Source organism: Gorilla gorilla, chromosome 10, assembly GCF_029281585.2.
Source record: "Gorilla gorilla gorilla isolate KB3781 chromosome 10, NHGRI_mGorGor1-v2.1_pri, whole genome shotgun sequence".
NCBI lineage: Eukaryota > Metazoa > Chordata > Mammalia > Primates > Hominidae > Gorilla > Gorilla gorilla.
In genome coordinates, this window is record NC_073234.2 from 61449183 (window position 1) to 61475648 (window position 26466).

Genomic DNA, 26466 nt, shown 5'->3' on the forward strand with positions numbered 1-26466 from the left:
CCAACTTTGGGGATTACAATTCAAGATGAGATTTGGAAAGGACCAACATAAAAACCCTATCACTAGTGCTTTTATATTTAGTTAAATGAATCAAAAAAGTATTTTGATTTTGAACATTAAGAAATATTCTTTCATATCCTTTTCAGACAGCTCGTATGTCTTTAGGATGTCTTTTTCAGATGACCTATTTCTTCTTTCACAACCCATAGTATCATGACTTGTACACAGTAAATATTTAATAAGTCTGTGCTGACTGATCTTTAATGACAACATAAGCAGTTCTCTGAAATGCCCTTTGATCTACCTCTTTGCCTGGTGAATTTATTTTATGATTTGGTTTCAGTGTCACATTTAAAACGGTTCCCAGCTCTCATCATTAATATGAATCGGCCCCTGTTCCAGGCGGCTCATACCCAGTTTCCATTACATTGTCATTGTTCATCTGTTTCTCATTCTTGCCTTTTATCTACCAAGGAGCAGGGATTTGGGCTTATTCATCTTTAGTATCTCTGATACCTTGCATGTGCTTGCCATCTGTAAAGTGCTCCAGAATTTTCTGGCAAATGACTGTGTGACAGGGAGAAAACTCATTCTATAAGCATGATGTAGGCTTTAGTTGGCAAACCCTGCCCTCTAAAGGTTTTTGCTTCTTTAAATTTTTTCTGCAGTTAGAATACTGCTGTCAAATGAGCACTGAGTAACTGATTATGACTTTGTGATCCAATTAGCAGATGTGATTAGGGGATGGTTAGCCTTTGTTTCTATACCTACTTCTTTTGAATTAAGAATAATCCATAATTGATACTCAGTATATCTTTGCTGAAAGCACAGATTTCACCAAGATGTTAACAATGGCCATATTTGAGTAGTAGTATTTTTATTTAACTGTTTTCTTTAGACATAATGTTTTTCGTTGTTTGAATTTTCTTTTTCAGGATATGTATTAGAAAAAAAAACTATTTTCATTTTTTAAAATAGATGGTGTATGAAGTAGACAATTGACAGAAATGAATGCTGTGATGCAACTTGGAACCAGTCAGGGCTGGATCACAATGAGGCAGTCTACAGTTTGGTAACAAATCTCAGTGGTTTAGGAAAGCAAAAGTTTATTTGCTCCAGATTGACGGGGACTCTTCTACATTCAGTCTCTCAGATCCAAGCCTCCTTCAGCTCAAAGTGACTTCCAAAGTTGCTGTGGCCAAAAGAGGGAGAAATCGAAGAGACCAGCCAGCTCTCACCTGGCTCAGCGCATGTCACTTTCCTTGGCCAAAACAAGTCCCAAGGCCCCAAGCTTACTGCACAAGAGAGTGGAAAATGCAGAGAAGCACATGGAATCCAGTATATGGTGAGCACCAGTTGTCTCTGCCAACATGACGGTAACTCTTTTCATTTTTCAGTTACTGTAATGAATGTATGTTGGATCCAGACTGCGGTTTCTGCTACAAGATGAACAAATCAACTGTCATTGACTCCTCCTGTGTTCCAGTTAATAAAGCATCTACAAATGAGGCAGCCTGGGGCAGGTATATCACTCATTTTACCATATGAATATATAATAATATTTCAAAATGAGGCTTTTGTTTAAGTTTTCAGAGTGCTTGCACTTATAGCAGTTCTTTTAAACTGGCCTTCATAACTACATTACTTTGCAGCATATACTGGTGATAGTGGATGCAAAGCATTGCAATTGTGTGTTTCACACAGAGTAGAAAGCACTCAGGCCTAGACTTTTGGAGACCCAGATTTCTCTAATAAGGTATAGGAGTTTGGACCTTTAGTTTTAGGCAGCTATTCACAAATACTGCCAAGGCAATTTCTCCCACTGCATATTGTTTAATTGCACTGTATTTCCAAACTCCCAAGCTTTTAAATGAAAGAAAACTGTAAAGTCAAAATGAATTACTATCACGTTAGGCTGGGCACAGTGCATCACGACTGTAATCCCAGCACTTTGGGAGGCTGAGGCAGGCAGATCACTTGAGGTCAGGAGTTCGAGACCACCCTGGCCAACATGGTGAAACCCCATCTCTACAAAAATACAAAAATTAGCTGAGAGTGGTGGCACATGCCTGTAATCCCAGCTGCTCAGGAGGCTGAGGCAGGAGAATCACTTGAACCTGGGAGATAGAGATTGCAGTGAGCTGAGATCAAACCACTGCACTCCAGCCTAGACAACAGAGCAAGACTCTGCCTCAAAAAAAAAAAAAAAAAAAAAAGAATTACTATCACATTAAATTCTTTCATGGAACTTTTTTTTTTTATTCTTAGAGGCCTTTTCCAGGGTTCAGTGAAATTAAGCAAAATAAGGATAAAATTTGGTAATCATTGGCATATAACTGGCTTGGGAGGCTAGAAACTTTATGTTTTTGGTTTGTAGTACATGCATAAATGAAATATTAGTATAAAATAAATATTCTCCAGATTTATGAACTAACATTTATATCTAGACATATAAAATGTGTAAATGTTATCTGATATGGCTTTAATCTCTTTTGTGTTTTAAATTCCTATAAAATAATATTCTCTTCTCTTGTCTACTCATAGTACTGGTAAAGGCAATGAAATCTGTAATAAAGTATTGTGTCTCATAGGAGCTATAAAGTATAATGCAATAATTGTTTCATTAGAGAACTGCTCCAAAGAAGTAAATTATATGTTAGTTGAGTAAAAATCCAGACCACATTTTAAATATACTAATTACAAAGAAATATGTAAAAGAAATACAATTAGTATTTTAAATGAACACTCAAAAGAGTTTCTTTTAAAAATACTCAGTTTATAGTTCTTATCAGCCCAATTTTGTTAGTGAGTTAATTGATTAAATATTTCTAGATGTACTTGTTCACAGCTTTAAACCTTTAGAGTTTTGTTTTTGCCAATAGGAAAAAAAAACTAAGTTACTACTAGTCTAGAATTATAAACGTTATGAAATCTGTTAAAGAAATGTACACAGTTTCCTGTATTTTACGTAATTAATTTATAAACTTATTAGAACTCTACTAAGTAGTAAGGAGACACTAAAATTTGATGTTTCTCTTACCTGCAGTAGAAGAGTTAGAGAGGTCAGAGGCCTCAAAGCAGGAGTTTTGGCTTTTTTGCAAATAACAAATCATACAACTTTTTAGTAGAAATGTTTATTCCTTTATTTCAGAAAAATTAATTTAACAACTCACTCTTACATTTTATTTGTATTTTTATACCATCATCCTGTAACTGCACATAAATTAGAGAAAAGTAAGGCACAGATAACTAAGTAGCAAAAATAAAAATAACTGAAAAAAAAATGATGTTCACAGCATATCCTTACAATAGTCTCAAACTCTTTACAAAAAAAGAAAGAAAAAACACCCGTGTTTTCTTACTCCTCCCTGTGCTGAGCAACAGTGCTCCTTCTAGGTGGGCCACTGCTATTGGTTACCTCCTTAGTCTTGGCTAGAAAAGAGCAAAAAGGCAGGATGTGTTCACCATGAAAAATTCTTCAGATAGATTTTCCACATGTAGGTAAAATAATATTCAGTATATATAATAGTCAGTATTTTTGTTGGTTGATTGGTGGTTTGGTTGATAGATTTTATACAATTACCTGGAATGGAACTCTAAGGGCAAAATCAACCATGACCTTGGATTCACATCTAGAGATATACTATCTCTAGATATTTCAAGGTCGAGTGTTGAGGCAATCCATAGCCGTATATCCTGATCTCTAACTGTAGCTGTTTCCTGAAAAGACACCAGGTGGAATGGCAACACCACTAATGATGGAAATAGTATAATAATTTTGATGAACTCTGAATTGTCAATATAATGAAAATCATTTGTCCATATAATCAACTATGAGATTAGTTGGAAACAAAACTTTAAAGGTCCGTCAGTATGGTTTTCTGTATCTGTGTTGTTAAATTTCAATGAAAACTTAAAAAAATTATTTAGCAGACTTCTAGAAAATGTAGTAGACTGAGCTGATGCAGGAAAATCTCCTCCTGCCCATTACCTCCCCCTACACCTCCAACATGCATCCCACACACATACAAGTTTAATGCACAGCAGAACTTGAAAGAAATCCCCAAGCGTCACAAAAGAGTGTAAGTGGTGAGCCCACATGGGAATATTAGAAGAGAATATAAGCCTTACAGGTGAGAGGTTAGAGTTTTTAATGCTGAGTGAGATAAGCTCCAGGCCTTGCCTCTGTAGTTACAAAGCACTATCCAGGTTCTGAAATAGGGACAAGAAAAATTCTGACTAGACTGGGCTTGGAAAGCTACCTACTTCTCTGCTGCTCATTTGGGACTACAAATGGAAATAACGGTACACATGAAAAAGCAAAACCAAGAGCCTTTGCTATGAGGGAGTGTGTGTTCTCATTTCACACTGCCTTTGTGAAGTGGGAACCATGAGTTGAGAAACATAAACACTTAAATAAATAAATTGAATGAAAAGTAGGTCCTAAACTGGAGACATCCATAGAGGCATGTTAGGAATCCACATGGAATTATCACAACCCAGTGTACATGAGATGTCCATGGGAAGCAACTGTTGGTAAATACAGGAGGACAGTCAGACAGTATCAGACTGGTGCAAAAGTTAACTGCGGTTTTGCCATTACTTTTTGCCATTAAAAGTAATGGTAAAACCACAGTTAACTTTTGCACCAACCTAATAGAAACCACACCAATTATTGGAGGCAAGGAAGCCACCAGGTGTGACAGATGGACAAATGAATACATAAAGAACCTTGCATTGCAAAAAAAAAAAAAAAAAAAAAAAAAAAAATTGAAAGAGACTTTAAAAGAAATAAAGGAAATAGTGTATTTTTCAATTATACTGAAAGTTACATACTTATGATTGGTGCAGTATATATGTGTATTTTATATGACACATATATATGTTATAATTCAACAATTTTGCAAAAAAAAACTTGGGAAGCTGAAATTCTAGAGAAATGACATAGGATGTTACGAGAACTTTTAGAAAAAAGCCTTCTAATGATTTTTTAAAATTTTTCTGCTTTTTATTTTTTTCAGAAAGAAATTGAGATTACAATTAGTTTTTCAATTTGTTAAATATAGATGTTAAAAGTATAAAAGTAAACTCTTAAAATATGAACTGTTAGAGGGAGAAATAAGAGACTCAAAGTATAGTAAGAGAAGAAGGGGCAAAAAAAAACCCCAGAAAAATTACATCTAAATATAACTGTTTTTACAATAAAAAATAAACCAATTAAACACAATTGTAAAAGACAAAGATCTTCACATTGAATTTTTTTTTTTTTTTTTTTTTGAGACGGAGTTTCGCTCTGTCGCCCAGGCTGGAGTGCAGTGGTGTGATCTCGACTCACTGCAAGCTCCGCCTCCCGGGTTCACGCCATTCTCCTGCCTCAGCCTCCCGCGTAGCTGGGACTACAGGCGCGCGCCACCATGCCCAGCTAATTTTTGTATTTTTAGTAGAGACAGGATTTCACCGTGTTGGCCAGGATGGTCTCGATCTCCTGACCTCGTGATCCACCCGTCTCGGCCTCCCAAAGTGCTGGGATTACAGGCGTGAGCCACCGCGCCCGGCCCATATTGAATTTTTTAATACAGTTGTATGCTGTTTACAGGAGACAGTCACAGAAAGGTTAGAAATACAGAAATAAGAGGAAAGAAAAAATTAGATAAGTACTAAGTCAAAAAAACAAAAAAAAGCAGAGACTAGAGTATTTAGAAAATTTACAAGCTTGATAGGAGAGTCAAATAGAACCTAAAGCAGAGAATGTCATTCTTTTTAAGAAAACATGGAACACTTCTGAAAATTTACCATGTTCAAGCACAAAGAGTAAATTCAGTAAGCTTATATAAATGTATAGATATTTCAGTAAATTATAAGTAAATCCAAATAATCAGTATCATCCAGAACATGTTTTCTAATAAAAATGCAATAAAACTACAAAACAACAGAAAGATAGTTATCACCCCTTCTAGTTTAGCTGGGAAACTAAAATAAACAAAACACCCAAAAAGCAACTTCAAATTAATTAATAGGTTTAGAAGAAATCACAATGCAAAACAAGATGTTAAAATTAATAACTAAACAGATCCACAAGAGGTTAGAAGTAGAACATAGAGTAAGCCTGTAGAGTTAGCAGAGGATGGGAAGTGCAAAGCAAAGAAATACTTGGAAGGATCAAAAAATAAAAGTTCTTAAAGAAGACTAATAAAATGTAGAAACCTCTTGCAATACTAATCAAGAAGAGAGAGAAGGCACAAACAATATTTAGAATAAAAAAGATGTATAATAATGGATAGTAAAGATTTTTAAATTCATAAGAGAATACTATGAACCGTGTTCTCCAGTGCATTTGAAAACAGATACATGGACAGTTTTCAAGAAAAAATGTAACTTTCCAAAACCAATTCCAAACCTCTGTAAAGTAAGTGATTTCTATACCCTACTTACAGATGAGAATAGTGTCGCTTAGAAGGTCTGAATGACTTTCTCAAGGTCAAAAGGCCAGTAAGTCCACTTCTTATAGGGGAGCAACAACTGAGTAGTGGAAAGATATACATTTTAGATTCAGATAGTTTCCAATTTCTAAGTTAAAGAAAGTATGTTATTGACAAATCAGGCATTAGAATTTTTTTTCTGTATTTATCTGTGTCTATTTATCCGCCTCCCTACCTCCTGACTCTCCATATATACAAAACCCTAAATAATCTATTCTGAAACTTCAAACCTCCTGACTATTTAAAATAGTATTGCTAATGAGGGACGCTTTCTTAATGCGCTGATTCAGTATTTGTTTCCTATAATACAGCACTTTAGCTCTGTAATTAGAAACACTAAAATAGCTAGATAGATTCCCTATTTGGCAATTCATTGTTTACCGTATTCATTCAGCAGAGATATTTTTCTCAAAGCTGCACTCTGATGTAACACCCAGCCTGTTTTCCCAGCATTTCACCACTCTCCCACACAGATTCTAGTCAGTTTAAATCCCTTGTCATTACCCTAATATCTATTATAATTTCCCGTCTCTATGTCTTTTCTCACACTGTGCCTTCTGTCTAGAATTTACCCTCCTTGATCTCTGCCTGAAGTCTATTTTATTTTATTTTTTTTGCTCGGATTAGATGTCCCTTTTTCCTTGCAGTTTCTGTGATAAGCCCCAGAAAACAATGCTTATTCTATCTCCTGCTGCCCTCTAGCACTCCCCTGGATGTAGCATACTATGAGAGACATTTCCTGGCTATAAGATGAATGATAGCCGTAAGTCCTACTGGAACACTTCACAGGGCTGACACTGTGTGCCACTTAGCAGTAGCAGTGTGAGGCAACCTGGCCTGGGGATTTCCAGGAGACACGTCCACCTCAGTACAGATGCAACTCTTACAAACCTTTAAACAAAGTTACCCTTACAAGACTAGCTTAACCTCCTTTTATGAATGAAAGACCTGGTAACTGACTCCGATTGAACACAGGTATAAGAAAGGGGAAGAATCCCCCAAGCTCTGAGAATAGTCTCCAGATGGAGACCCTCTTGGATGGGTGGTCATCTGACCCCTGATTGAATCTGGCTCATGCCACCCACCTGCTCCCATTATCCAACTTGTAAGAGCGCTGCTAGAATAAACTGCTGATGTTCAATATCAGTCGCTATCTAAGTCTCATCTTTGATGTGAATCAGACCACATTGGAAGAAAAATTGCCACTGGGGAAGCCAGTTAATTAGGTCCATTCAAAACCCCTGAATAATGAATGATACTTGTATAGTTTATATGATAACTATATTTTTTATATGATAGCAATCTGTGTTTGAATGTATATTTGCTTCTAGATTATAAATTCTAATTTCTATATTCTGCATTGTTTTTAAACCTTTGGTGTTTTATATACATCAAGTATTCAATCCATACTTATAAAAATATATAAGGGTTTAAAATTATCACAGTTATAAATGAGAGGATATGATGTTCCAGTCACTTCATTTTAGTTACATCTTTTGCATCCATACTTATTTCCGGGAAAGGAAACTTAGGAAAAAATTGAAGTAATGCAATTTACATTAACACAAAGATTTTGATGTTTACCTGTACTAATAAAAACACTAAAAAACAATTTAAAAATAATACTTAACCATGTGCTTCAGTATATCACTGCAAAAATATTGCTTGGAGCCATACTTTGTGAAAAACACTTTTTAAAAATTATTGGAAGAAGCCAGGTGAGGTGGCACATTCCTGTAGTCCCAGCTACTCGAGAGACGAAAGCAGGAGGATCACTTGAGCCCAGGAGTTTAAAGCCAGCCTGGGCAACATAGCAGAACTCCATCTGTAATAATAATAATATCATCATCATCCTGGCTAAAGATTATTAGAAGAAATATTCAGCATATTTCCTGAAAATATTCACTGATATGCCAGGGAAGCAGTTCATCTATGGTGATAGCATAAGACCAAATGTATTACAAAACTATATCAAATAGCAAAAACAGAGGGAGTTCTCCTTTGTAACCTCTTTAAAATTTTTGAAAAGAGATATCACTTTTGTATTTAGAAAATGAAATTTATTTTATCATTGACAAACCACATCAGTATCTTAAGGTACTCATGTACAGGACTGATGTATTTTTATCAGTTAGTCACATAAGGGATAGAAAAACCTCCAGCTGTGTTCCTAAATTAATAACAATGTAGCTCAAAGTTAATTTTTACCAACATAAATTTTATAGAGAGAAGTATAGTGTCTGATATAGAATATTTTAATCCATTTAACTTTTAAAATTATACTTTTTTATGTTACTGCTTAAATAGAAGTCATTATGGTAGATTATTCTCTTTAGTATCTGTAGCTGCATGTTATGTGTTTGGAAGTTTCATCTACCCATAAATAATTTCAGAGATCACATGCCTCTACGCTGTTACTTTTTCAGGTTCAGAAATTTAGACTCCCTTGGATTTAGTGACTATATTGCAGACTCGGATACTATTTATGTTGCAGTCTACAAATCAAAAGACCAAAACACTTCTGAGTAATTTATCTCCCTCATCCATATTAATTTATCGAATTTCTTACTTGACATTTAATTGTAATAATAAATAAACACTTGTTAACAGTTTTATCCAAGTAGTGATATTCATAGTATATTTAACTACCTTTCATTTTCAGTCAAACTTAATAATTCTAGTCAACCCATGTTGCTTTTACATTTTTAACATTTTTCTTCATATTTCCTTTGAAAAGTAGACTGTGAGTTATTTCTCACTAAAGAAGATTAAAGAAGACTTTTATTATAAGGATAAAAGCCAAAGCTTGAATTCTATGTGCATGGTGAATGTAAGATAATGGTGGTGAACCTTGGTTCATCAAACATTGGGGCAAGTAAGCATCAGAAGGTGTACAGCAGAGATGAAGTCTGGGGAGCTTGGAATTTATTAAAAAGGGGGCTGAGAAAGTAATGAGAACAAGAGAAAGGAAAATGCGTGGCTGGTGCCAATACAGTAAATATGAGTTTAGATCAGATGGTTAAAGAGACTTATTTAGATATTTTAATTTGTTTTTTATAGATACATTTTCATAGGTGTGGGAATCATATTGCCAGTGATTTCAGGTGAATGGCTTTATGTGATACCTGGACATGGATAGGATATTGTGTCACATAGTGAGTTAAATATTTTCAATCTGTGAAGAAGAAAATCAGTTGGCTAGCATGATTTTAACACTTGGGCAGGAAACGTTTTCTTGGAAATCATCATTCTCAGTAAACTATCGCAAGAAGAAAAAACCAAACACCGCATATTCTCACTCATGGGTGGGAATTGAACAATGAGAACACATGGACACAGGAAGGGGAACATCACACTCTGGGGACTGTTGTGGGGTGGGGGGAGGGGGGAGGGATAGCATTGGGAGATATACCTAATGCTAGATGACGAGTTACTGTGTGCAGCGCACCAGCATGTCACATGTATACATATGTAACTAACCTGCACATTGTGCACATGTACCCTAAAACTTAAAGTATAATAATAATAAAAAAATTAATAATGTTCTTTTCATTCCATTTTTATTTAACTATCTTCTATTCTTGGCAAGTGTGATCGATTGTATTATTGTTCAAAGTAGCTGCTACCACTCCCAGGGGAAGGATTGTATTTCCCTGGCCCATTCAGTCTTATCCACATGAGCTGTTCTGGCCAAGGAAATTAGAGTGGAACCAATCCCTGTCATTTCTGAGCCAAAGCTTTAAGGCATGGAGTTTTAAACAAGGATTTGCCACGTCCTCTTTTCCCTCTTCGGTATAGTTCACCATGTCCTAAAATAGAAGGTGTTCCATTAGATTTGGTCACAGGGTGAAGAAAATGTGGAACAGAAGCATAACTGACCTGAGGTAGACCTGTGGTGTGAGCAACGCATTAAGCTTGGGTTTTGTAAATCCCACTGCAATTCGCTCTCTTTTGTTACTCTGACATAATCTATTCTCTTCTGACTGATATAGCAAGATACCCTGGATTCTCCTGTGGAAGGGCACAAAATTTTTTTTTTTTTTTTTTTTTTTGAGACGGAGTCTTGCTCTGTTACCCAGGCTGGAGTGTAGTGGCGCAATCTCGGCTCACTGCAAGCTCCGCCTCCCGGGTTCACGCCATTCTCCTGCCTCAGCCTCCCGAGTAGCTGGGACTACAGGCGCCCGCCAACACGCCCGGCTAATTTTTGTATTTAGTAGAGATGGGGGTTTCACCGTGTTAGCCAGGATGGTCTCGATCTCCTGACCTCATGATCCGCCCGCCTTGGCCTCCGAAAGTGCTGGGATTACAGGCGTGAGCCACTGCGAAAATTTTTTTTTTAAGTTATAAAAGGAACTCTAAAGAAAACCATTGAACAAATAATAGTACAGGGCAGTGAAAGAAAGGGTAAAAAATTATGAAAGGAATTGCCAAATGTCATGAGTTTGGGGAGCAGTGCAGTAGGAAGTAGAGGTTTGGGGAACACTGCAGTAGGAAGTAGAGAGCTGTTAAGGTTTTAAAGTAGGGGCTAATGTGAGTGGCTTTAGGTTCAGGAGATAAAATTCTGATATAAGAAGGAAGAAGGAATTGTAAAGAATTTTATGAAGAACAAACAAAGGGCAAGGCATTTGGAAATATGGTAATATAAGGGATATAGAAGAATGGTGCTTGCATTTTTACATGTTGCTTTACATATATATATTAATTTAAAAATTTAAGCTGAAGATTATACATGCTGCTAGGTCACAGAAAGAAGAGCAGCATTAGATATCCAAATAATCTCAGGAAGTTTTTTGCTGGACAGCATAAATGAAATAAAATTTGACCATTCAAATCAAAGAACCGCTGCCTCTGTACACATCATTTGGTATCCAGGTCCTTCCTACTCTCTTGGTTTCAGTGCTAGTTTTATAACATAAACAAAATAGTTTTCCACTACATGCGATCTGGGTTTACAACTTGTGTAGTTTGTACAATAGCAATCCATGTTTTAGCATTGGAATATGCATAGACATTCATGAACCAATACCAATCACAATTCCTACAGTATGAAAACAGTGACAAAATGGCAACCTGAAAACTGTGATAACACAAAACTCTGTGCTCATAATTTCTAAGAAAAATTCATTATAGTGCCCTTCACTCTGTCTTCACTTGCCCTCTGTTAGGATGAATGCTGTCTTATTTTATCTAGGAAGTTTATTCTTAAATAGTTCCAAGGATTAACCAACTTTATTTTAATTTCAGAGACACATGTTTCCTGGAACCCTCCACAAATTACGTTTTTTTCTTTTTGTTGTCATTTATTTGGTAAATGAGTTATAGGGGAAAGATTGGATTTAGAGCTGTTCTGCATGGACAAACCCATAAATATTAATATTATGTTTAATTATTGGTAGGTTGGATTATATAACAGAATTTAAACTCTCTTCACATTGGTGTGGCATTTATACCTGCAAAGATAAAGAGTTTTTTCTGTGGTCATTTTATAGGATTGAAATTTGACATTGTGCTACATGCTATTAAAAATGTATTATTGCGCAGTGAACACCCAAGTGTGCTTTATAGTTCCTTTGGCTTTGACTCTGTGCTAGAGCAATGTCTGTTATTTTTCTCTGCATTGAAAGGAGCATTTATGCTTTTAAATGTATTCAGAAAGCCAGTACATTTAATTGAAAGCATATTAAAAAGACTCAGACATTACTCCCTAAGATTTATTATCTAAGAGGTAGATTGTAACACTTACACAAGCATACTTCAAAATTATTTTAAAGAAATGAATGTTCCTTTTACAAATAGAGAAAAAAAAGTATTTGCAGTGTATACTGCTTAGTGTCAAGGACATTCGAGAGAAAAGGTAAATGAAAAATTTACTGTAGAATGTGCAAATTTTGAGTGAGTTAGAAATCAGCCCCGGGCTTTTAGGAACATCAAATAATGGAAGGCTTGATAAATAAAAGTTTGTAGTAAACTATGGGACAGAGCACTTCAGATACAAGATATGGACTGTAAATCTGTAAATATTTAAAGATTATGTATTGCCACCTTAATATATTTTAAAAGAATGTCAAAGGTCCTATAACTGTGACTTAGTTTAACTTTCTATGACATAAATGAGAAAAAAAATTCTCCAAACGATAAAAATATTTGTAAACCATGAATTTATTTTGTGACATTTTTAGGCTCATAAACATATGTCATATATTCTTTATTATTCTTGATGAAAATTTCATTTAAGGCTTAAAAATGAGACTGCAAGTGTGATACATGGATATCCATTTACTAAACAATTTCAACCATCATAACTTCTGAAGCCTCAGAGATAGGAACCTGTTTGCTTATATAACTATACTGTTTTCCCTTCTGTGGGGTGCAAGCGGTTGTCTGAAAACTATGATTGACAGTGGAAAAACATCTTCGTTCGTTTAACATTGAGTTTTTGGGAAATACTGGATTATGCAGGCCTATGTTGTTTTTTGATTAATTGGCTTAGGAAACAGGCAATCAGAATTCTGCTTGGGACAATCAGGGAAGGAAAGGGCCAGATCAGAGTTAAGTCAATATTTTATATTTCAATTTTTATACTTATAACAATATTTTATATGTAGAAACTTTTCTACATCTGTGCTTTCAAACTGTAGTTGTTATTGGTATATGAAACATCTACATTTATTCTGCCTACTTAATTGTTCAACAAACTTTAAGAACTTTCTGTATAACCTAAGATAGGATACCAAACCTTGGTATTTATAAAAACTTGGGGCACAACAGCTAGGACAGTTAGACACACTTGAAACAGAATTTCAAAGGTGATTACAAAGCAGAGATACATGCTGACCTTGGGCTATGTCACATAAGCTACTTATGTAATTAGAACTTATAAACTTACATAATTAGCTACTTATAAAGTTAGAGTTAAACAAAGAAGGTAATTACTCAGAGCATCATCTTCCCTGCTAGCTCAGATACTATTGTAAGCTCTTCACTGACTGATAAGAGATCCTATCTGATATCTTGATAGCAGTGGACATTTTTGCAAGTAATTCTCGATTATTATTACTTTGCTTCTTTAAATAGAAATTAAGAAGGTACGGATCAGTATTTGATGTCTTCTCCCCCTCCCCCCAACTCATTTTTTTTTTTCCTGTGACTTCACAGAAAAGTTTCAAAAATCAACTCCTCAGTTTTAGGTGTACATGACTGGGGGAATCAGATGATTTTAGGAACTCTGTGGTTATTTAATAGCTTTTTCAGTTAGGCTTAACTGGGAGAAGGGATCACACACCTGGGGATGTCACTTGAGTCAGAGGAGTGGCCCAAGGGGGCTCTCTGGCAGTGTAAGAATGCAGGAGGTAAATTAGGAAACATCTGTAGAAGTTAAAGAGCTGGAAAGTGTTACCATAAAGAGATACTACTTGAAAGGACAAAGCAGAGGAGAAACTGACAAAATAGAATGAAGAAAAACAGGGCAGACCTAGACAAGTTCAAGGAATGTGTATCCTGGAAGCCAGTTCAGGAAACAAGAACACATAGCCTCCTCTGTAGTGAGTATTCTCATTTGTGGATCTCTCTTTGCTGGTCAAGGAACCGTCTTTGAAGTAAGCAGAATTGCCCCGGGTATACTGACAAAGTCCTGATAAGGTTTATAGCTTTGAGTTTTTCTCATAGATTTAGTGTTTGGCATCTACATACGTTGGCTATAGATATTTTAAAATATATATAAAGTATGTAAAAACTAAGATGACTACTAACTGAAATAGTAGTTACATTTTATGATCTACTGTGTACAGCTAACTTTTTCGTGAATATAGATGAAGCATTCTGTATCTTTGTTTCACTAACCCCCTTAGCCGTCATCAGTTGCCTTTCTCAGCTGGTCTCTATAAAAGTTTGGTGTTTTGTGATGCAAAAGTTTCGTTTCAGGCAAGAAAATGTCTCTGCACTAAATAAGGAGTTGATACAATGTAAGTTACTAAGAGCCTAAATCTGTGGAGCAGATGACCCACAACTAGAAGCCAGCACACCCCATCCTAAATGGAAACAGTAATGGAACTGATCATTCTGTGGATTTGCCTGTGACTTGTAACAGCAGTGTAACCTTGTCTAATGACCTCCTGCATCCCACCCTAGCACACCACATGGACCACCGTAAAATGAGCAACCCGGAATTGGTTATGAGCTACTTTGAGTCTTTCAAAAGAGACTTTCTAATGAATTTGTTGAGTACTCCTGTGAGAGATGTTCAAAGAAATTAGTACACTTTTTCCCAATACTATTCACTCTTATCTTCCAACTTAAAAAGTTGAATGAGATGTTCTCTGTGTTTTTGCTGTTATGAAAAGAGAAGGATACAGTCACTCACCACCTACCTATTTTTTTTTCCCTCAAGGCATTTGTGGTTCTTGGTATCCTGAAAGCGGGAATGACCCAACCCACAATGGGATAACACATTTGCCCAAGATAAAAGGAAATGATAAAGCATACCCAGTGTATAGGATGTAAAAAAGCTAAAAATATCTGCTCTTCTAGGCATTTTTATTAGTCTTTCAAACTCTTAAAATCTTTCAAATGTTTAGAATTCTTCTGAATTCAGTAGAGCATTGCTTTTCACCAGCTTATCACCAAGAACTAAGGATGAAGGCAAATGGTGAGAGGTTCTTGCAGCATAACCAAAGGAGACCCATGAAAGGACAGGCTTATTTGTTTGTTTTTCATCCTAGTGTTTTATTTTTAAAAATTAAGTGAATTTTCCTTTATACCCTAGAATACAGCCATGTCCAGCTTACTAATATAATTCTTGTATTACTTGCCCTTGATTTTTCTTTTTTTTTTTAATTATACTTTAAGTTCTAGGGTACATGTGCACAACGTGCAGGTTTGTTACATATGTATACATGTTTCATGTTGGTGTGCTGCACCCATTAACTCGTCATTTACATTAGGTATATCTCCTAATGCTATCCCTCCCCCCTCCCCCCACCCCACAACAGGCCCCGGGGTGTGATGTTCCCCTTCCTGTGTCCAAGTGTTCTCATTGTTCAATTCCCACCTATGAGTGAGAACAGGCTACTTATCCTTGATTTTTCTAGGCAACCCAACCTACGGCCTTTCATCTCATCTCATCCTTCACCCCATCAGTGAGAAAAGGAAATTTTTGTTTGTAGAAGAAATGTGCTGTTTTATTCTGTAGCACATCAGTACCTGTGCTAATTTGAGAATCATAACTAGCGTAGATCCAACCCAGAAACAAACCCCAAGTTCACAAAACTTAAAAAGGAATAGGCAAATTCTAGTTGAAACTGTTTCAGACCTCAGCTCACTATCAGCCCAGAACATATTATGTGCCTCATCGATTTAAATGTTACCGTTAGGATTTGGTGGACACTGTAAGTCTAGAGAATAGCTAATTGAATAAGACTTGAGCATCTAATTGAATTTCTTGAACAAAATGTATACTCAGAACAGAAAATATTTCAGAAATCTATGACTTCATAATGTCACTGGCTCTGAAACATTAACACACTACTTTTCCAGTTTTATTTGGCTGTATTTATTTGACAATTGGATCTCTTTTATAGAATGTTGTACTGTGCTATAACTTAACAACTAAAACATTTATTTGTTTTTTCCAGACTGAGAATGTCGGAATTATGTCATTGTAGCCAGCATATATCAAGATACTTTTCAGCTATTGCTTCAAATGCTCTATTTTTCCCTACATGCCCTTTAGTAGAACTGCTTTCCAGTGCTTTTTCTATAACCAATAATTATTGCATTATGGTTATTTTTATCCCTGTTTGCCTCTTACTGTCCCCCAAACTAGAAACTTCTCAAGGGCAAAGTTGGGATAATGTTGTTCTCTCTGCCAGACGTTATGCCTGGACACATAGAAATCTCTCAGTGCATGTGAACGTTAGTGAAAGGATAGTAACAGGTGAAAAGAAAGAATGCTCCAGCCTACAAGTCCTATAGCTGTTTTGACAAAGAACCTGTTCGATTTATTCTTCCAAACGATTTTATATCATGTGGAGAAGGCCAGTCTGTTTGAAAAACTTGTAGTAGAAATGACAATAGTTAACAATAAAGGCTAGACCATCACCATATCCAGTACAGCTCACAGTATTCTCTGCTTTATTCTGTTTTCTCTTTTTCTATTTTTGATTCATATTTTGGCATATGGGATTCAGGAAGTTTCTTTCAGAAAGTCTAAAATCAATGGGAAGCTTAGCTCTGGTATAACATAGAGAATACTTCCTGGAATCCAACGACTTTGATTTGTGTCTGGACTCAGTAACTGACCAAAAGATGGCCTTGGGTCATTTATTTTACTTCTCTAATCCTTAGTTTGCTGATCTTTAAAATAGAAGAAAGTAATAACACTAGATCTTGCTTACCATCTAAGATCACTGAGAAAGTCAAATGAAAAAAAAAAGTGTAAGAAGAATTCGTAAACTTGATTTAATTTTTTAAAGACCAACTTAAAAATCTCAGCTCCACAATCTATCATCTCTTTCTGCCTTATCTAAGAGGATAAAGCGATTGATAATGCATATTGTGAAATACACATAATTGTGATAATGCATATTGTGACATATGCATAATTGGCAAATGTGAAATTTAAAATTTCTTTCTTACTAGTGTTGAGCTAGGCCTTGAAGGATAGGCAGGGTTTGTATATGCAGGGATAGCAGACGTAATTGTATGAGATAACCAAATTTAGTAACTGACAGCAATTTATGTTTTTCCTCTCTTTAAAACGTGCTTTTCCATTCTTAAGTATTTATTTTACCATAAAAGAGGAGTTCCTTTTTTTCTACCAAAGCATTCTTCAGTTTGTAAGAACTTTTATCTATTAATTTTTGTTAAATTGTATACAATTATAACAGTGTTTAGCATTATCAGAATTTTGATTTTAGTGAGCCAGTGTGTTACTTGATAATAAAGATCAGCTAAAGCCTTCTTGTGTTGTTCTTAAAGGAATAGATGTTTTCTCTTTACTCTCTATTTGGAAAAAGTTTAGGCTAGTTTTTAAAAACAGTACAAAGAGGAAATTATAAGTACATAATTCATTAAGTGTCTTTCATTAGCTTATTCCTCCTAAGCTATTACACTTGCTGTCTACATCTGTAGCTCATTTCCTAGGGAGGTAAAGCAATGACATTAAAACTCCAGCAGTACAATCTACATCAGAATGGTTGATTAATGTTTTGAAGTATTATCCCCAGACCTCACATTTTAAATTAATTTAATTCTTAATTATCACAAAGAAAGAAAAGAGTATGGGCAAAAGTGAAGAGAATATTCAGAGCAGTTTTCCTCCTCTTGAAAGATATGATTATAGCTTTACAGAATTTGGCAATACAATATAGATGAAGTAATATAGGAAATCACTCATACTGGAAATTGTCCAAGATTGAAACTTTCGAAATGTGGAGTTATCCAAGATGTGACTGTGTAGGCTTCAGACAGTTTCCAGGAATGACATTCTTCAGCGTAAAATGGAAACTCCAATTTTAAAATGCCTGTGTAGGGGTTCTGTTCAGTTAATATTCCCAATTACATCTTTTTAATTGCTATTTTAAATTTTAAATCAAATGGAACTCCCATTGAGATTGTAGATGGTAGTGGCTGCAGCAGTGTCTCAAGTCTCCCTGAAGCTTCTTCATCCCCCACTACTCCAATAAAAACAGACAGTTGGCAAGGAATGGGCCTTATTTGAATCTTGATTCAAATGAACTGAAAAAAATCACTTAAAGACAACCAGGAAAGTGTGAACAGTGATTGGCTGTTTGATGTTCTTAAGAAATTATTGTTAATTTTTCAGGTGCAGTAATCATATTGTTATATATTTTTTAAGTCCTTGCAGAGATACATACTGAAATAGTAACAGATGAAATATGGTATCTGAAATTTGCTTCAGAGTAACCCAGGAGAGGTGGATTGACAATTTAGATGAAATGTCATTGGCCATGTGTTTATAGTTGTTGAAAGTTTGTTATGGGTACATCCGGTTAATTATACTATTCTCTCTACTTTTGAATATATTTGAAAATATTTGTAATAAAATAAAATTTTGATGTATGTCAAAATAAATGCTGACCTAGATCAAAGACAAAAGTATTTTTAAGATAGCTAAGAAACAAACAGAATAGATAAAATGGAATGCAAAAAATATCTAATTAATCCAATAAAAGAAGTTTTAAAGGGAGGGCAAAAGTAATACTATAGGCTGGGCACAGTGGGTCATGCCTGTAATCCCAGCACATTGGGAGGCCAAGGTAGGTGGATCACTTGAGGCCAGGAGTTTGAGACCAGCGTGGCCAACATGGTGAAACCCCATCTCTACTAAAAAAAAAAAAAAAAAAAAAAAAATTAGCTGGGCGTGATGTCAGGCACCTGTAATCCCTGCTACTTGGGAGGCTGAGGCAGGAGAATCACTTGAACCCAGGAGGCAGAGGTTGCAGGGAGATCACACCATTACACTCCAGCCTGGGTGACAGAGTGAGACTCTATCTCAAAAAAAAAAAAAAAAAGGTAATACTACAAACTAAATGTTTGTCCCCTCACCCCCTAAAGTCATATGTTGAAATTAGAAACCGCCAGGTGCAATGACTCACGCCCGTAATCCCAGCAGTTTGGGAGGCTGAGGCAGGTGGATCACTTGAGGCCAGGATTCGAGACCAGCATGGCCAACATGGTGAAACCTCATCTCTACTAAAAATATACAAATCAGCCGGGCGTAGCCGTGGGCGCCTGTAATCCTAGCTACTCAGGAGGCTGAGGCAGGAGAATCGCTTGAATCTCAGAGGCGGAGGTTGCAGTGAGCTGAGATTGCGCCACTGCACTCCAGCCTGAGCAACAGAGCAAGCATCTACCTCACAAAAAGAGAGAAGGGGAGAAAGAGAGAAAGAAAGGAGAAAGAAAGAAAGAAGAAAGAAAAGGAAGGAAGGCAGGCAGGAAGGAAGGAAGGAAGGAAGGAAGAAAGAGAGAGAAAGAAAAGAAAAAAAAGAAATTAGTCCCAATGTGAAGATATTTAGAGGTGGGGCCTTTGGGAGGTGATTAGGTCATGAGGGTGGAGTCATCATAAATGGGATAAGTGCCTTTATAAAGGGGCCCCAGATAGATTCCCTCTTCCATTCTACCATGTGAGGGCACGGATAAAAGATGGCTATGAACCAGGGAGCAGACCCTCACCAGACACCAAATCTTCTTGTGCCTAGATCTTGGACTTCCCAGCCTCCAAAACCCTGAGAAATAAATTTCTTTGTGTAAAAGCCGTCCAGTCGGTGGTATTCTGTTATAGCAGCTTAAACAGACTAAGACAAGTAACAAAGGTGTTTCTTTTATGAGATAACCATAAAAGAAACAAATTAGAGATTTAAACCAACTCTATTGGTAAACTATGTTAAAATAAATTGTTTAGAAACTCCAATAAAAGACAGAAACTCCAGTAAAAGACAGAGTTGTCCAATTAGACATGAAAACAAATGCAACTGTCTGCTGTCTAGAAAAATGGGGATGGAGACAGACATATTGTACTAACACTAATCATATAAAGCTAGAGTGCTTTTGTTAATATTTGACAAAGACTCCAGATTAAGGAATATTATCAGAGATTAAGAAGGATGGTTTATAATAAAGCGGCCAATTCATCAAGACATAAAATTCTTAAATGTATATTCCTCTAATAATAGAGCTTCTTAGAAATCAGTAAAAAATATTTTCACAAAATTACTAAATATTTGAATATTAAACAATACATTTCTGAATAACCCATGCTGTAAAAAAGGACATCACAAGGTAATTAGAAAATGTTTTGAAGTCAATGAAAATGAAATTATAACATATCAAGAACGTCAGAGGACAGCTAAAGCAATACTTAACAGCAAACTTATACTTTAAAATAAGTATATTAGAAAATTTTGAAAGGTTTAAAATCAATTACCTAAGCTTACAATTATGAAGCTAAAAAATGAAGAACAAGTAAAACCCAAAGTAATTAGAAGGAAAGATATAATGGTAGTAGGAAACAATAAAATAGAAAATGTAAAAGCGATAGATGAAGTAAATGAAATCAAAAGGTGATTTCTTGAAGAGATCAATAAAAAGTAGATTAAGTCATAGCTGGACTCGTTTAGGGAGAAAAGGAGACCCAACTTTCTATTATTATAATTAAAAGGGAGCACTTCTAATAAATGGAGAAAATTCCTGGTGACACATATTTCCAAAAGAAATAGGAAAACTAAATCATCTTTTTAAAAAATCAAATTTGTATTAAAAATCTCCCCACAAAGAAAACTGCATTGGTGAATTAAACCAGATATTTAAAGAAGAAATAATGCCAATCCTATATAAACTCTTTCAGAAAAGGGCAGAGTGGGGGAAATTTCCCAACTCATTTTATAAGGTTGGTTTTATCTTCATTACCAAATCTATCCAGAAACTGCAAGAAAGAAAAACTATATAGATGAACATCGCAGTATCTCCCTTGTATACAGACAGAAAAATTCTCAAATTGAATCCAGCAATATAAAGGAATTCATGGTTGATTTAACATCTGTATTCAATGGATGTAATTCATTATATTAAGAGAAGAAAAGAGAAAAATCATATGATCATCTTAATACATACAGAAAATAAATTGATTAAATTCCTAATCCATTCATGATAAAAACTCTCAGAAGGCTGGTAATGGAAGGAAACTTCCTCGACCTGATACATAACATCTCTTAAAAACCTACAGCTTACATTATACTTAATAGCAAAATATTATTTTCCCTCTAAAATTGAAAACTAGGTGAGAATGTCTACTCTTAACACTACTACATGACATTTTCCTGGAGATCCTAGCCAGTGTAATAAGGCAAGAAAAGGCATACAGTTTGGAGAGGAAGATATACTCTATTTTCAGATGGCATTATTTTTATAAAATGCTATGAGAATAAATAAATGAATGTAACAAAGTCTCAAAAAAGGTCATTGTAGAAAAATATATTTTATTTCTATTACTAACAATTGGCAAATGAAATATTTTAAAGGCTAATTATATCATCAAAACATGAAATTCTTAAAGATAAATTTAGCAAGAAATAACAGGATCACTACACTGAACACTATAAAATATTACTGAGTGAAATTAAAGAAGATCTAACTAAGTAGATCACACTTGTGGATAAGAAGACTTAATATGGTTAAGATGTCGGTTCCTCAGTTTTACACTGTTGGTGGGACTGTAAACTAGTCCAACCATTGTGGAAGTCAGTGTGGTGATTCCTCAGGGATCTAGAACTAGAAATACCATTTGACCCAGCCATCCCATTACTGGGTATATACCCAAAGGATTATAAATCATGCTGCTATAAGACACATTCACACGTATGTTTATTGCGGCACTATTCACAATAGCAGACTTGAAACCAACCCAAATGTCCAACAATAATAGACTGGATTAAGAAAATATGGCATATATACACCATGGAATACTATGCAGCCATAAAAAAGGATGAGTTCATGTCCTTTGTAGGGACATGGATGCAGCTGGAAACCATCATTCTCAGCAAACTATCGCAAGGACAAAAAAACCAAACACTGCATGTTCTCACTCATAGGTGGGAACTGAACAATGAGAACACATGGACACAGGAAGGGGAACATCACACACCGGGGACTGTTGTGGGGTGGGGGGAGGGGGGAAGGATAGCATTAGGAGATATACCTAATGCTAAATGACGAGTTAATGGTTGCAGCACACCAACATGGCACATGTATACATATGTAACAAACCTGCACGTTGTGCACATGTACCCTAAAACTTAAAGTATAATAATAATTAAAAAAAAAGATGTCAGTTCCTTTTAAGTTGATCTCTAGATCAACTCAACTAATTCTAATCATAATCCCTATAAACAGTTCTATAAAAAATGACAAGCTGGTTCTGGTTTTGCATAGAAATGCAAAAGAACTGGAATGGCCAAAACATTCCTGAAAAAGAAAGACATGCCCTATCTGATTTCAAGACTTACTATAAAGTTACAGTAATCCAGACAATATGATGTTGGTAGAATAGACATAAACATCAAGGGAACAGAATAGAGTCCAGAAATAGATCCATATATGCATGGCCAATTGATTTTCAATAAAAAAAACAAATTAATCCAATGAGGAAAGAATAGTCTTTTCAACAAATGGTCCTAATACAGTTGGCTATCTACATTGCGGGTGAAGGTGGAGGGAATGGACCTCAACTCTTACACCCTAAACACAAAAAAGCTCAATATACATCATAGACCTAATAGTAAAAGCTAAAATCATAAAACATTTATAAGGAAACATAGGAGGAAATCTTTGCGACATCAGGGTAAGCAAGTAGATAGGACACAAAAAGCACACACAACAAAAGAAAAAATTGATATATTGGAGTTCATTAAAATTAAAATTGTCTACTCTTTGAAAGACATTGTTAAGAGAATACAAAGCCCAAGCCACAGACCGGAAGTATTATTTACAATAAGTATATCTAACAAAGTAATTATGAATAAAGAATTCTTACAACTTAAAATAAAGCAACCTTTCAAAAGAGGCCAAAAGATTTGAACAGACAAGTCACAAAAGTCTATAAAAAGATGGCAAATAAGCACATAGATATAATGTTCAACATTATTAATCATTAGAGAAATGCAAAAAAATTATAGTGACATGCTACAGCACACCAACTAGAATAGCTAAAATGAAAAATTCAAAATATCAAGTGTTGGTGAGGATGTGAAGCATCATGTTAATGGGAATGTAAATTGGTACAAACACTTCAGAAATCAGTTTGGAGGTTTCTTGTGAAGTTAATCACATCTTTTCCATACAACCCAGTAATTCAATTATGACACATTTAGTCAAATGAAATAAAATGTGTCCAACAAATGTTTGTACACAGTCATTTATAGCAGCCTTATTCATAATGGACAAAACTGGAAATTATGTAGATGTTACTTCAACAGGTGAGTGGATAAACAAATTATGATACACCCATATAATTAAATACCCAGATAGATGGAAGGAATTACTGATATGTCCAGTAACCTGGTACAATTTCAGAAACATTGTTTTGGGCAAAAAAGCCAGATACAAAACAATATATACTGTACAATTATTTATATAAAATTCTAGAAAAGCAAACCCAATCTCTATTGACCAGAAATAGCTCAGTTATTGACTGGAGTTGGGCATGAAGGAAATTTTTGGTGTTATGGAAATGTTTACTCTCTTGTCTGTGGTAGTGGTTACATGGATTTATACATTGTCAAAACTCATTGACTTACACGTAAAATTGGTACACTTTATATTTTGTATATTATACATGAATAGATGATTAAAGTACTGGATTTCTTGGCTTCCAAGAATTATAGCATACAAAATTATATCTTCCTAGCTATTTTCAAAGGGCAGACTAATTCTACTTTAAGCAAACAGCATTTGATGACACTTTTCATCACAGACAAGATTCTCCTGGTATGATTATTAAAAGTTGGCTTAGGCAACTTTTATAGCTAGACTCACCTAGGGGGAGAAGACCCAACTCTCCATTATTATAATTATTATAATTAAAAGAGTGCACTTAGAAGAAATGGACAAAATTCCTGATAACACAAATTTCCAAAACACAAAAAGAAATAGAAAAACTAAATCATGTATCCATTTTAATCACCAAATTTATTTGCTTGTAGCTTACCTGCAGGTTTAACAGTACCTTTGAAAGCAAATGAGTAGCCTAGCTGATATTTATCAAGTCTTATAGCCACCCTTTACTTGTTTTTCAATTAGTGTTTTTATTTTGAAATAACTATATATTTACATGCAGTTTTAAGAAATAATGTAGAGATCCCATGTACTCTTTACCCAGTTCCCCTGAATAACAACTTGCATAATTATGGTATAGTTTCACCCAGGAGATTGACATTGTTTCAATCCACTGATTGTGTTCAGACTTTCCATTTTACTTATGCATGTGTGTGTGTTTTATACAGTGTTATCATATGTAGGCTTGTGTGTCCACCAGTACAGTCAAGATATAGTTCTGTTACCACAGGGATCCCTAGTGGTGGTCTTTCGTAAGCACACTCCACTCCCCACATCCTGCGTGGCCCTGTCCTTAACTCCTCACGACCACTAGGTTGGCGCAAAAGTTATCGAGGTTTTTGCAATTACTTTCAGTGGCAAAAACTGTAATTACTTTTGCACCAACCTAATGTGTTTTTTTCATTTCTGGAACGTTGTCATCTCAAGAACGTTTAATAAATAGGATCGTACAGACTGTAATCTTTGGGGACTGGCTTTTTTCTCAGCATAATTCTCTGGAGATTCATGTTGTGTCAGTAGATCACACCTTCTTATTGCTGAGTAGTATTGTATAGTATGAATATATCAGTTTTCATGACAATTAACCCTCTTAAAGACATATGGGTTGTTTCCAATTTTAACTCCTACAGATTTATTTTCGACTGTCTTGATTTCATTATTCCGTAACAAAACATAGCAACCAATGTTTCCCACAGTATAATTTAAGCATTTTGAAGAATTCTCAAATAATAAGATATTAACTTTCTGTATACTGTCTAACATATCTTAAGATCTTTTCCTGAGTCTCTTTAGGGAAGTTTGCTTGAAGAAGTTGTATTCCAAGCACAGTGGAACTTCCTTTATGGAGCACCTTGGATTAGATTTTATCACAACTGAGAACATGACTTTTTGTGGACTTCTTGTGATCTTCAGATAATGATAAATGCAATCAGATAGAAGCCTGTGTGACTTCTAATTGGATCCCAGGGAAAATATATATCCTGTAGCATTTAGGAGAAAAAGTGCCTTGTTCAGGGGACAGAATGTCATTTTCTTCTGTGAGTGAAAAAGGGTGATTGATTCATTAGGCACCTAGGGTCAGTTAGATATTCGTGTTAAGAATATCTTACAATTTGTTGGGCAAAGGTTTTGGTTCTGACATATCCTTCATTCCCTTCAAAATGCATTTAGAATTTTTGTTCTGATCTTTCAGCATTAGAGGTACCAGGCAAGATAAAGACAGTCAACTCTGAAATATAAACTTGTCATCGATTTTTTTCTTAATTTTTAGTTTGTGAAATCGTGTTCTCGGAAGCTCTTGTGAAACTTGCATATATTTGTATACAAATTGATTTTGTGATTTTAAATAATCAGTTCTGTTGCAGCTACAATTGCTGTCACTGTAAGCTTTTTCTGGTAGCAATCAATATCAGAAAGAAGTTTGTTAAATTGCAGGGAATCTGCTATTGCTAAGGAAAGTGTTTAATGAATAGACCAGCCATTAATTGTCTCTTGCTGTTAGATTCAATTACCTGTGAAACTAAGCAAATCCTGCCCACAGCTTTCTGATCTCTTCCTGTGTTTCCAAAATGTCCCTTCAGCAAACATAGTAGAGAAAAAAACGGGCAACTTCCTTTCTAGATTATTTATTTAAAACCTCAACTCTGACTTGCCCACTCAGATCTGGTTTCGTTGATACCTAAGTTACTGAGGAAGTGCCCCTCCTCCAACTCCCTTCACTTACCTTTGCCATTTTAATTAGCAGATTATTTAAGCGGAATGGATTTTTGTTTTTAAGGAGCGCTGTCAGCAGTATTTACAACTTCTCCAAACCTTTTAAAAAATACTGTAGCATGTTTTAAATATAATAGATCAGTTTTTAAATACACTGTTTCAGGCCTATGGGAATAAAGTCTCTGGGGGGAAAAAAAAAAACCAACAGAGGCATTAACCTAAGAGACAGAGTATAATGGAGGCTGGAAAGATTTGTCATTTATCCTGTCTGTGCTCCTTCACGATGTACCCAGATTCCCACTTCCTTACACCACTTCTACCTCTTACGCCTGCTCCAGCCACCCCAGGATTATTACAGATGCCTCCTAACTGGTGTCCCAACATCAGCCCCAATCCCTGCCTCTCCCTGCAAAGCAGAGCAGCCACA

At 35.4% G+C, this 26466-nt stretch overlaps 1 protein-coding gene and 1 non-coding gene across 2 annotated transcripts in view; both read left to right on the forward strand.

Annotated features, from left to right (window-relative positions):
• SLC2A13 (solute carrier family 2 member 13) overlaps positions 1-26466 on the forward strand; it is a 347978-nt gene that overhangs the window by 274111 nt on the left and 47401 nt on the right. The window contains exon 7 of the mRNA XM_031001118.3: positions 1398-1523. Within this exon, the coding sequence (XP_030856978.1) occupies positions 1398-1523 (126 nt within the window). The remainder of the gene's footprint in view (positions 1-1397; positions 1524-26466) is intronic.
• LOC115930333 (small nucleolar RNA SNORA22) lies at positions 12013-12146 on the forward strand. The gene has a single exon (XR_004066972.1). It is a non-coding gene; the product is annotated as a small nucleolar RNA SNORA22 (small nucleolar RNA).